Below are 17621 nucleotides of genomic sequence, written 5' to 3'. Positions count from 1 at the left end.
CTTTTCTAACATATTATAATTAATAAAAGTGTAGGAATACAAGTATTCACTGAACAACTGACCCAGTTAGAATAAAACAGCAAATGTCTAATGCAGCCTAGAAAAAAAACTCAGTCTCTCTTAACAAGCATCATAAAAGATAAGAATCGCAAAGAGTTAAAGTCATAAATTACAGGTCAAACATCTAATGAGCTTTGATATGATTTCACTGGAACTGGAACGTGTTTTTTTACTACCAGGTCCGTCCCCAGTTCCTGGACAGGAACACTATATAACAGCAGCTCTTTGACTCGTCCAGCACATCCAGACCTGAAAGCTGAGGCTGTAGTTGTCATGTTTTCAGATGAACCTGAACGTAACCACACAGAGTACAGTTAAAAAGAGAGTTTATTGAAGATGATGAATTGTGGAGGAAGATGACCAGAGTTCAGACCAGGCTGGAGCTGTAAAGGGCTGGAGCTGGCGAGCAGAACGGAGCCGGAGCATGAAGATAGCTGGACCAGCAGCACAGCAGCATGGAGACTTGAGAACCGGAACTTGATCAACAGCACGACTGGATGAATACTTGCATGACTGGAGTGAGAGCAGGACCAGAGTCACAACAGACGGGCGGACAACTCAGGCTGGATGAGAACAAGATGAGGTGAGCAGCAAAGAGCAAAATCCACAAGAGTAAACAGAAACCAACAGAACGAACCGACAGGGGAGGACTGAATGCAGGGAGCTTAAATAGGGAGGCTGACAGGTGTGCTGAGTGCTGGCTGATTAGTGACTGACAGGTGTAGATGATTACTGAGCATGGAATCAGGAGCTGTATGGAAGGTGGAGAGTGCCATGAAATGTCCATGGTGCAGCAGGCAAGGCTGCATCATGACAGTAGTCTGACGCTGAAGTAAAGGAAAGGAGGTAATTCTGCTGTGGCGTTGTTAAAAAGCTTTATGTCTAACTTCTACGACTTCATTATTAAACTGAGACTGTCTTTATTGAAGGTGATTATCGTCTTCAATCTGCATCATGAAGATTCTGACTGGGCTGCTGTTTCTTTCTGCCTTGTTGGCTCTGAGTTAAGCTGCTGGTGAGTTTCTCTGACTTTGGTCTGTTAGAGAGACTATTCCTGACAACGGTTCTTTATTTCTGCAGACAGACTGATCTAATCTAACCCAATATATATTATAATAAAATTTACTCTGATGGTTGTATCCATGTCAGGTTGACCTGGAATGAAGGACATTTTAGTTAGAAGTTAAAATTCTGATTTTTGTTAAACTGAGTTTTTTTTTTCTATAGCTGTAGCTGGAAACATGGGAGATCCAGCAGGTTAGTGACCCTTTCACCTCGTTTTAGGACAGATTGATCATAATCTGCATTGCTAAACAAAGAATTTAACATGTTTTTCCATTTGTCTTTTCAAGGTGTGGAAATTGAACTTGCAGCTAAGGAGGCTGTTGTAGACGGTGAGGTTACGTTTCCATATAATTATTAGATCGCTCTCATGGAATAACTACCATCTGTAGCAGGGATCCATACAGATACTACTTTCCTTTTGAAGCCCATTGGGCCTGATCTCACTATACCTCTATGGAGGAGGCTTTAATGTTCATAAAACAAGTCCCTATTTTATTTTACAGCATTTTAAACACAGAGAATGCTATGTAACCATCAAGCATTGCTGACTCTCTTAGACAAAATGCTTTGTTGTGCAGAAATTGAATCCCTGGATTCAATTAAAAGTTGGAAGGCTGAAAGTCGTCTTCAAGTAAGTGAAGAAAAAAACTGAAGTAATCATCATTGCACCAGAAAAAAAATAACTAAAGAAAAAGCAGATTCTCGGGCCTCTCGGCTAATTGACAAAATCATCTCTTAGAAACTTTGGGATAATCTGTAATTTGGCTTTACATGTAAAAACCTTGTCAGATCTCTGGTTCGTTGCTGTTTCTACTATTTATGAAACATTGCCAAACATAGCCCTATTGTCTCTCGTCCTGAGATGAATGCCATCTGCATCATGACCATTGTAGAACCCTGAATTACATTCCTTGTAGATATATACATAACTGGCAAATAAACCTAATTCTGAATTAAATTCTGGATTACTGCAATGTATTTCATCCAAAAACCTCTCTAAACCAGTTTCAGTCTGTCCAAAATGCTGCAGCAAGGCCCCTGACTAGATCTTAAAACTTTTGTTCCCTGCACAAAATTGAGAACTAAAGGAGACAGATAATCCTCTTCTGTGGCTCCAAGACCCTGGAACCCCCTTCCTCAGACTCAGTGGTTTCCTTTAAAGGCTTCTGTTCAGTTTTGTCACAAGTATTTTATTTTACCTTTTGTCTGTGAAGCATATTGTATTTTTACCTGAAAGGAGCTATTTAAAATAAAATTGTACTTAAGAGTGAGAAGAGCTTTAACAGAAACCAATAGGGTGTATTACAATAAAAATCTCAATTTGAGAAAATAAATCTATAATGAAATATTATCAGCGTTACCATTTTACAGCAGAATCTCAAAGCAGTTTAATAAAATTCAAATAACAAAATAATAGAAGTAGATTCTTACAACATTTTGTGGCAGCAAAACCTACATATTTTTGTTTGGGGTGGTTCCTCCTAAACGAGCGAGTGGCTGGCTTGTAAAGGTTGTTATGGAGACTTGGTGTTACCAGGATGCCACTATTAGCACTCTTAATGGAGAGCTTTACAGATCTTTCTGTTTAACTCTCTTATGTTATTCCCAACTGTGCCTGGTGGTCAGGTAAATATGGCTCCTTATCCAGCTCAGGGGCATTAAGAAACGGTCATGTCTTATTTATTTCCAAGTTCAACTGAAAATGAACTCTTATTTACTGTTTAATAAAAAAACACAAAAAAGATTCAGTTATGTTTATTTAAATTGGGAGACAATTTACATAAAACAAATTAAGTTGTCTTAATGGTTGTGACCAACTGGGAAATTAACTTACAGCTCATGTGGCATCTTTTTTAACTAATTTGATTTTGTGTCAACTTGATGTAATAACCCATCGTTAAATAAAGTAAATATAATTAATTAGACTGCACATACAGTGTCTTTAGCTGAGACTCTCCATCTCTTTGTCATCAGAAGAAGTTGACATGGTCAAGAGATCCAATTCTTGTCCTCCTGGCTGGTCTCTGATTAAGAGTCGCTGCTTCCGCTATGTTGCCAAAGCCTTGTCTTGGGCTAGAGCTGAGGTGATTTCCAACAACATTGTGCTCTTATTTTCTGTTACTCAGACTTATTTCAAAATACTTAATTGAAAAAGCCCAGCTATTACTTCAGCACATCATTCTGTGATTGTCTGTAGAAAAACTGTCTGTCCATGGGGGCAAACCTGGCATCAGTTCATGACTTGGACGAGTACCATCAGGTTCAGTCTGTGATAACTATGGCGACTTACGGATCCAAACAAACATGGATTGGAGGCACTAATGCACAGGAGGTATTTTCACCTGTAAAGTCTAATTATTAAGTACTTTGTGAAACATTGGATGAAACGTGCCATCTGCTGAATTCCTTCTTTCAGACGAGCGTATGGTTGTGGAGCGATGGAAGCCCTCTGCACTACACAAACTGGTGTCACGGAGAGCCTAATAATGGGGGAAACAGTCAGCGCTGTTTGCAGATAAACTATTCAGGTAAAAAAAATATCACACATGATTGTATTTTCTTAAACGGTAAAAGGACTGTAAGTAAGCGATTTAGCTTCCATACATTTACATTTACTGGATTAAATGTAAACCATTCCAATAATTTATAATTATGGGAAAGGTTGATATTCTAAAACCTTTGATCCCCCTCAAAATGAAAAAAAAAATCAACACAACCTTTTCCATAATTATACTGTGGACCTGTTCAGGGTTTTTGTGATGTTGAATAATATGTTCTCTTGCTCAAAGGTGAAAAGTGCTGGGATGACAACTACTGTTATGTCCAACTTCCTTCTGTCTGCGCCAAGAAAATCTGATGAGTCAGAGGTTCACAAAGATGCAGGATCCAGAGGATGATTTGGTGTTACGTGTTTCTGTTAACCTGCCTTTTTGAAGCCTCAGATGTCCTAAAACTAATTTCTGCTTCTTTCCTTCACATAATTTCTCTTTATTGCAACCTTGGAAAATGAAGTCACAAATAAACAGTGGGTGGATTTTCTCTCTTTAATTTGAGCAGAATGTGTAATAAAAAAAAATTACAGTTTAATCTAAACTTTCTTGTTTTCTTCAGCCTTTCAAAAATAAACATTTGAAGCATAAAAACAAGATTTTGTGTGGTTTGTTCCTCGACTTTGATCCCCAGGGATTGAACATCTGAGGTGGGAGCAGGCCCTTGCTCAGCTGGGTCCATACTGTTCTGGTGAGATTGTCCTGACATCTCACCAGGAGCAGATGGACGCAGAGACTGAGTAGTTGGCAAGATTAGGTTGAATTGATTTTGTGGTTCTCTTGGTCAGACAGGCAGTGGTCAGATCTGCAAGTTCAGTCAGTGGTCAGGGCAATCCTTTTAATCAGGGTTAGACAGAGGAAGCAGGTTTAGGCAGGCAGAGGAACTGGACAAGGTAGGAAACAGGCAGGTTAGAAATATGTCAAACTCGGCTCATTCAAGCTTGAACATTTTTAATAACCTTTGAGTTCAATTTCACTGAGTTCTCCACCCTGGTGTGCAATAAGCCAAGGGGGATAAATCAGACTGTAAGTTGAGAGCGACATGAAACATGATACTTTTTTAGGCATCAGGGGCCTGTTCTCACAGCAGGGGGTGCCACTGTATAAAAAACCCCCAGGCCACGGGCAAACACTCTCTTTGGCATGCTGATCTTCAACAGCAACATTTGAGGGACAGCCACCTGGGTCCGAATGGAGCTTGGATGCCTGCGAACATTTGCAGTGCTGGCAATGCTATGTAATGTCTGTTCCCTGCAAAACCAACTTCAGAACTTAAACAGCCAACTGCTCTGGAAACGGTCTGCTTTTAACCTTTCTCAGCTGTTGCAGGAAAGATGAGCCAAAACTACACATGGCAGTTTCCTGACGGCTGTATGGTGCCTAAACATTGGTACACTCCCTCCTCACCAGCGGCCACAGCTCACACGAACCCTAAGGAAACACTTCTGCCATGCAGGGTTCCCGAACACTTGACAGACCGAGCGCAGTCCGTTGGAGACCGTGTAAAGCACATACCAGGATGGTATGCACAAGGAGTTTCCCCTGAGCTAGTGCTTGCTTGCTGCCCCGAGCCAGCTTTGATCTGAAGCAAATCCTTCCAAACGGACCACCCAAAGTCTACCAAGCAGACTCAAAGACGCAGGTTTGGCAGATTTAAGCAGATAAACTTTGAAATGGTTTGTTTTTATTGTGTTTCACTGTTTCTTTTTTTTTATGTTTGGCCAAGGAAAACCGACTTGGCGCTTATGTGGAGCTGAAACTCTTTGAACAGATCAGTCCTGTGTAACTGCTAAACCTGAAATATTTTTCAACATTTTTCAAACCTGAGGGGAAGATTAGCAATTGATGTGTGATCAGTTTGGGTCTTGTTCAATACCAGCTTTTTTGAAGTAAAGGCCAAAATAAAGCAACCCTAAAAGTGCATTAATGAAATGAATCAAACTTTAATTGAGCAGCAAATACAGTTAGCTTCATACTGGCTATTTCATTTTGGAGGTTAACATGTTTTGTATGCTTGCGAAAAAATTACTGAAATGTAAAAGTTTAAGCTTTTGCAAGAGCTTGATAAAAGTATTGAATATGTATAGTTAGATACCACATAATGTAGACCTTAGTAAGAATGATTTAGCAATTTGGAAAACCATCACAGGAGGAACAAACACAAAATGACGGTTCAGATTATTTTCTGTTCCACCAAAACTGGAAGAAGGTAACTTAAGGTGAACTTATAGAGAATTAAACCAAAAGTTACCAGGTATTTTTCAGTCAGCATCTGAGATGACAAAAACTAAAGTGTTTCCAAATTATTCTGTTTCAGACAAGACATCGTTCATGTCTTGTCTGAAACAGACAAGACATGTCTGTCTTGTCTGTTTCAGACAAGACATGCAAGGAAGCACTGTTTCCTTGCAGCAAGAAGGGTTCTGGGTTCAAATGTAAACTCTGGGTCTTTCTGCATGGAGTTTGCATGTTCTCCCTGTGCATGCATGGGTTCTCTCTGGGTACTCTGGCTTCCTCTTACAGTCCAAAAACATGACTGTTAGGTTAATTGGCTTCTCTAAATTGTCCTTAGGTGTGAGTGTGTGCGTGAATGGTTGTTTGTCCTGTTTGTCTCTGTGCTGCCCTGCGACAGACTGGCGACCTGTTCAAGGTGTACCCCGCCTCTTGCCCAGTGAACGCTGGAGATAAGCACCAGCAACCCCATGAGGGATTAAGTGGGTCAGAAGATGGATGAAATACTTGTTTTTTTGGTCTGTCTCATTAGCAACAATGCTATTATGGTTTTTCAACTTCAGACTAATTAAGACAGTAGTTGTGGGCACTGTTGTCTTGCAACAGAAGGGCTCTTCGTGCATGGACTGGTCATGTTCTCTGCATGTATCCATGCATCTTTTCTCGGGACTCTGGCTTTCTCCCACGGTTCAAAATATAACTGTTAGGTTGATTGGTCACTCTGCCATTACAATTTTTGGTAAATGGTAAATGGCTTGAACTTATATGGCACTTTATCGAGTTTGACGACCCATAATCGCTTTACACGACAATCAGTCATTCACTCATTCGCACACAGATACACAACCTGATGTTGGTGAGCTTCGTTAGTAGCCACAGCTGCACTAGGGCAGACTGACAGACGAGAGGCTGTCATACATCGCAGCATTGGGCCCTCCAGTGTTGTAGTCAAGTCACTATGCCTCGAGTCCGAGTCCAGGTTCGAGTCACCAGTGTTCAAGTCCGAGTCAAGTCCAAGTCATTAAAAAAAAAATCCGAGTCGAGTCCGAGTCGAGTCCACTACTCATCCGAGTCAAGTCCGAGTCGAGTCACTATTGACGTGTGACGTATGACATGAAGCAGTAACATTCCATTGCACTAATAACTCTTTCGCTGTAGTTACCCTTGGTTTTACTCGGTAAAACTACCGCTTTTTCCAAGTCTAAGACGTCTCCTAACCATGTTTTTTAAACATTGTTGTTATGGAACGCGCAACAGCGACTCGAGGTATGCTGATAGGCCGCATGTGAAGGATGTTAAAGCCGCAAGCGGCGTCGATCGGCCCTCGCAGCCAAGCGCACTCCGGCCTATTGGCCACCGCCGCGGTGCCGGCCGGCGGGCGGGGTTCGCACACCGCCGCGGTGCCGGCCGGCTGGCGGGGTTCGCACACCGCTGACCGCCCGCCACCGCAGACGCTGTTACGCATTTTCCTCGCTCGTCCACCGGGCGATTCCCACAAACGCGTTCGGCAGTGTTCCCCCATGACTCACAACAAATCTGGTGTGGATCGGTCGATGCAGCGAGGAGATATAGCCGTTGGATAATGATAATGCATTTGGCCACCGGACCGGACTAAATTGTTCGGCGGGCCGGAAAATTTATACCGATTCCTGGACGGTGACTACAAACAGAAAAAAAAAAAACGGCCGATGACGGCATGAACACCAAGCAGGAGAAAAACAACGACTTACCTTCCTATCAACTCGGCCAGTTTTCCAGTCTTTCCGAGCCCTCGACACTCAAGCCATCGTTTGAGCTGAACGTTGGTATGTTGTTCCACAGTTCTACCAGTAAAATGGGCGCCTGGACATCCTCTTGTGAAAGTTTAACAGCTGAAAAGTCGGTCATATAGTTGTATCTGTTGCACGTGTAATGGCTGGTTGCTACGTGCGCTCTCACACTGTTTGCCCAACCTTAGCGGCAAGGGGCGTTGCTCATGAGATGGTGACGTCACGTGCGCGGTACGACATTTAGATATTAAAATCATACACCAAATAATATTCTAATGACATATTAAAATTATAGCCAAATGATATAAAAAAAAAGTCGAGTCTTTTTCTCAATTTCCGAGTCAGAATGATCTGAATGTAGGAGTCCGAGTCCAAGTTCGAGTCATCAGTGCTCAAGTCCAAGTCAAGTCACGAGTCTCTAAATTTAGCTAATGACTCGGACTCGAGTTCGAGTCTCGGACTCGAGTACTACAACACTGGGGCCCTCTGACCACTAGCAGCAATATTATTAATTATTGTCCCTAGATGTGAGTATTTGTTTGCATGATTGTTTGTCCTGGTGATTTCTTTGTTGCTCTGTGATTGACTTGCAACCTTTCTAGGGTGTTCCTTCCTCTCCCCCAATGCTATTGGAGATGGATACCAGTCTCCAAGACTCTGCATAGATACAAAGGTATACACAATGTGGGAGAGCTTGATGAAAATAGTGAAGAACAGTAAATACTGAATTTAAATGTCTACCTAGTATTTTCTGATGGTAACAGCGATCATGCCTGTTTCCTTGATTGGGAAGTTGTTTTCTCATGTGAAGCCTATTTCACCTCCACTATCACTGTTGTTTTCAAAACTACAACTTACAAACTTGCTTTGTATTTAGATGCCAATCGTCAACCAATCAGATAGACTCCGCTATGTGACATAGTGGAGGATTTTCAAACCGGAAAACTATTTTTACTCTGGATTACTGATACATGTTAACATCGATCCTCCTGAATGATGGTCACTAACTTGAGACATATGGACAGAGGCTCTTCAGCTGAAATGGGGGCCTGTAGTTGGTGTCTTGGCAGGAGATGCGCGCTCCGGTGCCGTCCAGCAGGTTGTAAAACAGATCTCAGGTCAGATGTAAATAGTGTTGAAAATTATCCGCACCAACATGCAGCTCCTGCATTAGATGGTGAAACTCACCAAACTTAAAACCTATTTGAATTGTGTGGTGAATTCAGACATGACAAATATATTATAGTATTCAGTAAATAAAGCCAAGCCACACTCTTAATTTCATCCGCAATTTTACAAAGACTTCGGCGGAGGAAAAGAACATGGTAGCTCCTTTATGTCTGTAAAATATTTCTTTATAAGTGTAATAGTGAACCTGGAGTCCAGTCTTTCGCCACTTTTGTTCTGCTTTTCGACACTCCCTTTTTTCACTTCAGACTTGTGGAGCGTTTATCTAAGGGTGTAACAATACATGTCCTGAAGAATTCCAGTTCAACACTGCCATTTTGCTATGCACATTTAGCAAACAAACAGAGCCCTGTTTGTACTCAAACACATCTAGAATGTTTATGTACGTTGCCGAACATTTATTATCCATTTGAATAGCACATAACTCAGCGTTTACAGCATTTCTGCACATATTATTTTGCACTGCACCATACTTTTCCATACCAATGCCTTTTTGCACAATTATTTTTGATAAAACAACGGCTGAACATTCTCTGCACACTGTTTTTGCACACTGTTTTTCTCCTGCATTGTTACATTCTGATCACTGCTGCACTTTATATTTTAATGTTTCCTTATTCCACCTCCAATCTCATCACTCTGTCGTAAACTGTATGCAACGTAATTTTGTTCTGTATGCAGTTTGTACATTCAAAATGGCAATAAAGTTGTCTAAGTCTAAGTGGTCAGATATGATGAGTCAACTTGGTCCTGAAGAAGCAAAACCTCCCCAACCACCCCCCCCCCCCCTTCCAGCACCAAGTGTTACTCTCTATATGGTATTATTTGTATGAAATACTTACTGGTTGTATGCAAAGTTTCTAATTTGCTTGTGTAACAACCAAAAGGAATGTGATACATAAATCAGAGGGGCTTTGGACTGTTTAGGCTCAGAATAAAGATGGGGAAGTCTCCAATGAAACTTCCCAGTTTCTCATGTGAAGTCCACAGTTGAAGGCATATGACATAATTAATAAAAACAAAAGTCAAGAATAAATTTAGCCACCCAAATGGAATTGTCCTTTTTGGAATTTATCTATTTATATTTCATATAGTGGCAATTCATGATACATGTCATTTCAAGGCACTTTCCAAAGTTAAATTCAATCAGATTATACAGATTGGTAAACATGTACATGCAGATTAATGTTTGAGAAATAAACGTTTTTATTAGTAATGCATGGGCAGTGATGTTTAGAATGGTCACTAGAACATAACCTGTGTAGGGATATTGATTCAATGGAAACTTTACCGTTACAACAGCGAGTGAAAGTCACAGGACAAAGAAGATACATCGTGAAATTTACCCACATTTCCAAGTTTAAGGAGCTGGAGGGGGGACACTGACCAGACCCCCCAGAGCAGAAGTTGAACAAGGACTGTGGTTCAGCCACTGACAGCTCAGCCACAAGATTTGGCTCAACATGCAGGAGCCCAAAAGAGCTAAGGAGCTAAACTCTGAGTGAGTCTCTGCAGTTCTCAGTGCCATACATCCTTGTTTCTACTTCCCAAAAGTACATAAACATCTAAACAAACGGGTAAGTGACTTGGTAGCTAGCAAGACTAATTGGAGGGATGCAGAACAGCCTGGGAAAAACTTAAGGAAAGAACAGAGCGATGACAATGCATAAACACAGAAGGAACAGAGAAGGTTTTGGAGAAAAACACAAAAGGAATTAAAACCAAGGGCAAAAAACCTTGGCTCACACGTAATAGTATCTAGTGTGCAAAATAACATTTTTGTTACTTAAGGATTTAAATTTTCCTTTAATGTGTAACCCGGATAGTAATAATATAAGAGATGGCAAGGATAAGTTTGTTTATTATATCCTTTTATTTCAATTAACATTTCAAAGGTCATACAAAGTTATCAAATATGTTTGCATTGTTTAATATAAGTTCTGTATTTTGTGGTGAATTGCCAGTGAAAATTGTATTTTCCTACAGGAGTACGGTCAGTGAAGGTAGCACAGGGGAGGAGAAAAGAACCAGAGGAGAGGGCGGGAAAAACACAGGTGAGAGCAGAGGGTGGAGGAGGAAGCAATTGAGGAAATAGCCACGGAGAAGCAGTTAGTGGAGATAAAAAGTGAGTAAGCTCAGAACTTGTCGACAGGAGAAGTTTTAATAAACAGCATGCAAGGTAGCAGGACCCTGTAGAGTTTCAACAAGAAGCTGTGGTGGGGTGTGCCTGTTTTTTCTTGGTTGCTGTACTTACCTGAGAGTAAGAGCGAAGCTAACCTAGCTGTTCGCTAACTTGGACTGCTGTAAGCTGGTGTTTCGCTGCTAAAGTGGAACAAAAGGGCTGCAGAGGACTGTTACCGGCTTGGATAACACAAGACGGACTCCAGATAGTCACTTTGAGTGCCCACGTCGCTCAGAGTACCTCTGGCACCGTGGGAACTGAGGACCAGGAGATGTGGAGCCCGTAGAGAGCACCTGGAATCCCAACTGCATCATTCCTGAGCTGCTGTTTCATCTGATCGCTTTGGAGGTCCATTTGGGTACAGGACACAGGTACTGAGTTGCTTTAATATTTTTGCTCTTTGAGTGAAGAGGATCAGGACTGTGGAGTTGGTGGGACTCTTCCATTTTTTTTGAGTAGCTGATCAGGCCTGCAACGTAGAGGTAGTTTCTGCCGGCATTAGGTTTAGGTGTACCATACTGATTATATGATTGGTGTTTACACTGTATGTGCATTCATTGATTCATGGTACGGGTGACAATATTATGTTTTTACTGTTTTGTTTGCATTTCCAAAAACCTGCCATCTTTTTATATTATTAATTGTGTCTAATTAAAGGAGGGTTACTATGGTCTATTTACAGGGTGTGTAGTGTAATTTACTTTAGTAGTGTTCAATGCTGCTTAATCCAAAAGGTTTAGAGATATTTAAACTAAATAGTAAGAGGGTATATGGAGATTTAAGAACCCAAACCTCACTTATCTATTATATACCTTAAGTGAGGGCTACAAATGTATCTGTAGAGGAAGAATTTTACATAAATGTTTATACAACAAATATGTCTTAAGGTTTTGAATAGTTTGAAAAGAGTAGAAAAAGTAATCTGCAACATTCTTGTTTCTCCCTTATGGCATTTACAGTTTCTGAACATCTGTTACCATCCACAGCTCTGAAACAATCGTCTTCATTGCCAGCTAACCTTTTACTGGTGAAGATCACTCTTCTTTCCCACACATTTAGTTCCTGTTCTTGTAACGTCATTGCCAACCCCTTCTTGCAACAACCTTCACAGCCATGACAGGCACAAATGATAAGGTTTGGATGTTGGTCTATGTTGGATTATGACACAAGTTCAGAACCAGATCTGATCAAGGAGTGAAATTTTGTAGAATTGCTTTTTGTCATTTCCTCATTTTGTGGATGATGGCATGTTTAGAAGCTCTATATGCAGCCTGATGTTTAGATGTGCATCTGTAAGTACCTGGACCCAAGCACCTGCAGGTGTTTGTGAAAGTCCACTTGTGTATGCCAGGTTTATCCATGAGAAAAATGCTCAATAGTGGCTGTGAGAAGCCAAAGACCTGCCCCCCAGAGCAGTGTGTCAGACGCCAGGGGATGCCAGAAGAGACCCCCAGAGAAAAGGTGCCCAAGAAGGGCCAATACAGAGAAACTGCCCCCCCCCCCCCCCCCCCCATCTCAGGGAAAAGGAGAGATGGGCCCCAGGAAACCCCACAACAGCCACAAGCCAAAGCCCCCGGGAGCTACGGGGATGAGCCTGACTGAATGCATCAATGGCTACATGAACTTCTGTGCGGAGAGCATTGTGCAAACACAACGGCTACGATGCTTTGCGAACAACCACCCCTGAGCTGAAAGTCCTCCTGAACCAGAAGAAGAGGGCTTTCTACTCAGGGGACAGAGAGGACCAGCGTAGAGTCCAGCGGGAACTCCAGTGGAGGATCAGGGTGGCAAAAAAGGATTATGGGAAGAAGATGGATGAGCAGCTTGTGCAGAACAACATCAGAGATGTGTGGAGAGGTCTGAAGAACATGTCCGGCTTCGGGCAGAGGACCAGCAGGGCCGCAGACGGTGACACCAAGTTTGCAGATGACTTGAACACATTCTTCACCTGTTTTGACTCCCCCCACGCTCGCCCCCTCCCTGCCGTCAACCCTCCACACGTCTCCAACCACCAGCCCTCCAGAGACCTATCATCCCCTGTGCCGCCACTCTCATCAACCCCCGACCCATCCACACCTTCGGTCCTACCTTCCTCCCCCCTCACAGTCCCACCAATGCAGGTGAGAGGGCAGCTGATGAGGCTGAAACAGAGGAAAGCCTCAGGACCGGACAGCATCCCCCCCAGGCTGCTGAGGACCTGTGCAGATGAGCTCTGTGAGGTTCTCATCTACATCTACAACCTGAGCCTCAGCCTGGGGGTGGTGCCCACCCTGTGGAAGACCTCCTGGAAAACACCACACGCCAGGAAACTGGCCCACTTCAGACCAGTCACCCTGACCTCCCACCTAATGAAGACCATGGAGCAGCGCCTCATCCTAGCTCACCTGCGTACCACCCTGAACCCGCTGCAGTTTGCCTACATCGGAGTAGGGCACGCCATCGTACCGGCCCGACATCGGAGTAGAGCACGCCATCATCTACCTGCTGCAGCGGGCGCTCACCCACCTGGAGACCACCTGGAGCGCTGTGAGAGTCATGTTCTTTGACTTCTCCAGCACTTTCAACACCATCAGACCGGTGCTGCTGAGGGAGAAGCTGGAGGACGCTGGAGTGGAAAAACATCTGGCTGACTGGACCATGGACTACCTCACTGACCGCCCTCAGTATGTGCGGCTGCACGGCTGTCAGTCAGAGGTGGCACTCTGCTGCACCGGGCCCCCCCAGGGCACCGTTCTGTCTCCGTTTCTTTTCACTCTTTACATCTCGGACTTTACTTACAACACGGACATCTGCCACCTTCAGAAGTTCTCTGATGACTCGGCCATTGTGGGCTGTGTGTCTGAGGGGAAAGAGCTGGAGTACCGGTCAGTCATCATGGACTTTGTGGACTGGTGTGAGAAAAACCACCTGTGCTTAAACACCAGTAAGACCAAAGAGATGGTGATTGACTTCAGGAGAAGTCCCCCACCTCACTCACCTGTGAACATCCAGGGGCAGGACATAGAATACCTGGGTGCTCACGTCAACAATAAACTAGACTGGACTCATAACACAGATGCTCTGTATAAGAAGGGCCAGAGCCGCCTCCACCTCCTGAGGAGGCTGAGGTCCTTTGGAGTGAGCAGGCCCCTGCTTAAAACCTTCTATGACTCCGTGGTGGCCTCATCCCTCCTCTATGTTGTCGTCTGCTGGGACCCTGGTAACTCAGAGTGGGACAGAAAGAAGCTGAATAAACTGGTGAGGAAGGCCACTTCTGTCCTGGGCTGCACTCTGGACTCAGTGGAGGAAGTGGCTGAGAGGAGTTTGTTGTTCAAGTTCACATCCATCATGGACAACACCTTCCACCCCCTGCACCAGACTGTAGAGGAGCTGAGCAGCTCCTTTAGTGACAGGCTTAGACATCCTGTTTGTAAAAAGGAGCGTTACCGCAGGTCATTCATTCCGGCTGCTACCAGATTATACAATGCTGCACTATAATTGTAACCATAACTGTAACTACAACTGTAATAACTAATGTGCAATTCCATTTAATACTCTGTGCAATAATCCTGAAAGAAGTGACTTCTGCTGCTATTACACCTGAATATATGTCAATACACATGTATATAAAGCACTGTGAATGTACATAAGATATTCTCTGCCTTATCTCTATTTTGTATTTTTTTCCCAGTGTCCTGTCTAGCAATGTGGCAAAAATAATTGATGTCTTAATGACAAATAGAGCTCGACAGATTTTGCTTTCACAAGTGGAGCAATCAGCTTTCGCCATTGTGCTCCGCTTGATTTATGCATGTAAATAGCTTTATTGTCATTCCTGCAGGGAATGACAATAAATTATTTAAATTGTTTGAAAAGGGTAATACAAACAATCAGCAACATTCTTGTTTCTCCCTTATGGTATTTACATTGTTCCTGAACATCTGTTACCATCCACAGCTCTGAAATAATCGTCTTCATTGCAATCGTACCTTTTACTGGTGAAGATCACTGTTCTTTCCCACACAGTAAGTTCCTGTTCTTGTAACAGCATTGCTAAAACCCTTCTTGCAACAACCTCCACAGCCATGAATGGCACAAAATCTAAGGTGTAGATTTTGGTCTATGCTGAATTACGACACAAGTTAAGAACTAGATCTGATCAAGGAGTGAAATTCCATAGAATTGCTTTGTGTCATTTCCTCATTTTGTGGATGATGGCATGTTTAGAAGCTCTATAAGTAACCTGTGATTCCATGGTGAAGGCAAGCTGGTGCTGGCTGATTCAGGAAACAGATCCTTCTGCATCAGGTTGGCTGATAACATTTCTGCTGATCTTTTTCATTCCATTATGAGATTGAATGTTCTTAACATGTTTGCTTTATTTTGACTTGATTTCAGTATTTCAGATCTGCATCATCTCATCACCTCATCATGAAGCTGCTGGCTGTGTGTGTCCTGGTTTTCTCTGTGATGGCTCAGACCAGAGCTGACCGTGAGCATTTCTGAAGTATTCATCTCATGTAGCGAGACTAAGACACAAATAATCTCACTAACTCCTGTTTATGATGTCCACAGCTGAACCAGATGATGGCTCCACTGAACCAGGTCAGTGGGTCTTTTCTGTCATTGTTTTATTTCCTCAGAGTGAGGATTAGGAACCCTAACTAATCCATAGTAAATAGAACATTTATGTCTCCTTGTGTCATCTTCAGATTATGCAGTAGATTTATCTTAAAATGTATTCTCTGATGCTTGCAAACGACATGCAAACTACTGTGTCTCTGGGTTCTTTGCTTTAACTGAGAGACCAACAAAACAAATGAAGTTGTCTTATTATTGATTGTGACTAACTAATTTAACTGTATTATTATTATTACGATGTAATCTCTTTTAATACATTAGATTTTATTTTGTGACAGAATGTCATAACCTGTCACAAAATAAAGTCAATACAAGAATAATGGAACATAAATTTTCTTTAAGCAATAATCTTTATCTGTTTGTCATCAGAAGAAGTTGACTTGGTCCAGAGATCTTGTTGCCCTCCCGGCTGGTCTCCAATCAAGAATCGCTGCTTTCGCTATGTTTCCAGACCCATGTCTTGGACTACAGCTGAGGTGATTGTGATTTCATTTTCTTTCACTCTCTCTTGTTTCCAAGTTCTTTATTAACAACACCCAGCTACTAATTCTCCACATTATGCTATATTTGTCTGTAGAAAAACTGTCTGTCCATGGGAGCAAACCTTGCATCAGTTCATGACAGGAGCGAGTACCGTCAGGTTCAGTCTCTGATAAGAAGGGCAACTCGCCGGTGTGGAAGAACCTGGATTGGAGGCTCTAACGCACAGAAGGTATTTTAACCAGTAAAATTTATATATTAAGTATTTTGGGAAACATTTGATGAAACACGTCATCTACTGAATTCTTTCTTTCAGACGAGCGTTTGGTTGTGGAGCGATGGAAGCCCTCTGCACTATACAAACTGGTGTCGAGGAGAGCCTAATAATTGGAGAAACAATCAGCACTGTTTGCAGATGAACTATTCAGGTAAAAAACATCACACATGACTATGTTTTTTTTATTGGTTTAGTTTTTAAGTAAACGTTTTAGATACTATACACATACATTTACTAGATTAAACTCATGGGCATATATTGATTTTTGGGGGGACATAAAATGTTTCAGTATATCAACCTTTCCCATAATTATGATAGTGTGTAGAACCCTTCAGGGTTTTGTTTCTGTGATGTTGACTGATTTCTTCTCTTGATCAAAGGTGGAAAGTGCTGGGATGACCAGACCTGTTCCGTCTGTCTTCCTTCTGTCTGTGCCAAGAAAGTCTGATCAGTCTGAGGTTCACAAAGATGCTTAAAACAGAATCTGGTCGAAGATCATTGTTACATGTTTCTGTTAACCTGCCTTTTTACAGCTTCATTGCTATCCTAAAAGCTCTTTCTGCTTCTTTGACTTAATATAATTTCTCATTGATGGTACCCAGTGAATACAGCCACAAATAAACAGCAGGTGGTTTTCTTCTTTCTAATTAGAGCAGACTGGGTATAAAAATTATCATTTAAGACAAACTTTCTTGTTTTCTTTGGCTTTGCAAAAATAAACCTTTGAAGCATAAAAATGATTGTGTGTAGTTCATTTCCCACCTGTGATTTATGAATTTTTATCTATATTTTTATCTCACCTTTTTACACAAACAAAACATTTACAGTACTATTATGCACCTGCGTGAGTAAACACCACTGACTTAATATTTTTTTATCCCTTTCAGAAACCAAAAAAGAAAAGAAAAAAAATCACAATATCTCCTTTTAGTTCATCTTTTAAACTATTAGAAACTATCTAGTAGTTTCAAAAGCCTGTTTTAAAACTACTAGATGTTTAACTGTTTTGCAGTTAAACTCTGTGAAATAGGAGGAAAGGCATGAAACTGAAGTTCTGGGGATAAGGTATATCACCCCTGGTATCTCATTTGCTCAAGGATGTGTCTGTGAAAGAGAGAGGAGAGGTGAGGACCAGAGCTGTGGTTGAAGATGGGTATACAACATTGGATGAATTGAAGGGTTCACTGTTCTGACGTGTA

The 17621-nt window shown here is 42.1% G+C and overlaps 2 protein-coding genes across 5 annotated transcripts in view; both read left to right on the top strand.

Moving 5' to 3' along the window:
• The window catches only part of LOC118558731 (ladderlectin-like), a 32832-nt gene extending 28579 nt beyond the window's left edge, over positions 1-4253 (top strand). The window contains exons 1-8 of one of the 4 annotated variants that reach the window (XM_036129280.1): positions 823-906; positions 990-1075; positions 1288-1317; positions 1413-1454; positions 3103-3209; positions 3323-3457; positions 3542-3653; positions 3915-4253. In XM_036129280.1, coding sequence (XP_035985173.1) covers positions 1302-1317; positions 1413-1454; positions 3103-3209; positions 3323-3457; positions 3542-3653; positions 3915-3982 — 480 coding nt within the window. In that variant the 5' untranslated portion in view covers positions 823-906; positions 990-1075; positions 1288-1301 and the 3' untranslated portion in view covers positions 3983-4253. Of the gene's footprint in view, positions 1-822; positions 907-989; positions 1076-1287; positions 1318-1412; positions 1455-3099; positions 3210-3322; positions 3458-3541; positions 3654-3914 lie in introns of those variants that run through there. The other 3 variants (XM_036129279.1, XM_036129278.1, XM_036129277.1) reach the window with 3 other exon arrangements.
• The window catches only part of LOC118558733 (type-2 ice-structuring protein-like), an 83501-nt gene that overhangs the window by 8254 nt on the left and 57626 nt on the right, over positions 1-17621 (top strand). The window contains exon 3 of the mRNA XM_036129288.1: positions 15450-15516. Coding sequence (XP_035985181.1) covers positions 15456-15516 — 61 coding nt within the window. The 5' untranslated portion in view covers positions 15450-15455. The remainder of the gene's footprint in view (positions 1-15449; positions 15517-17621) is intronic.

This window comes from Fundulus heteroclitus, unplaced genomic scaffold (genome assembly GCF_011125445.2).
Source record: "Fundulus heteroclitus isolate FHET01 unplaced genomic scaffold, MU-UCD_Fhet_4.1 scaffold_153, whole genome shotgun sequence".
In the NCBI taxonomy this organism is placed as follows: domain Eukaryota; kingdom Metazoa; phylum Chordata; class Actinopteri; order Cyprinodontiformes; family Fundulidae; genus Fundulus; species Fundulus heteroclitus.
Note: the sequence above shows the minus strand (reverse complement) of the source record. Positions and strands in the feature narration are given on the sequence as shown.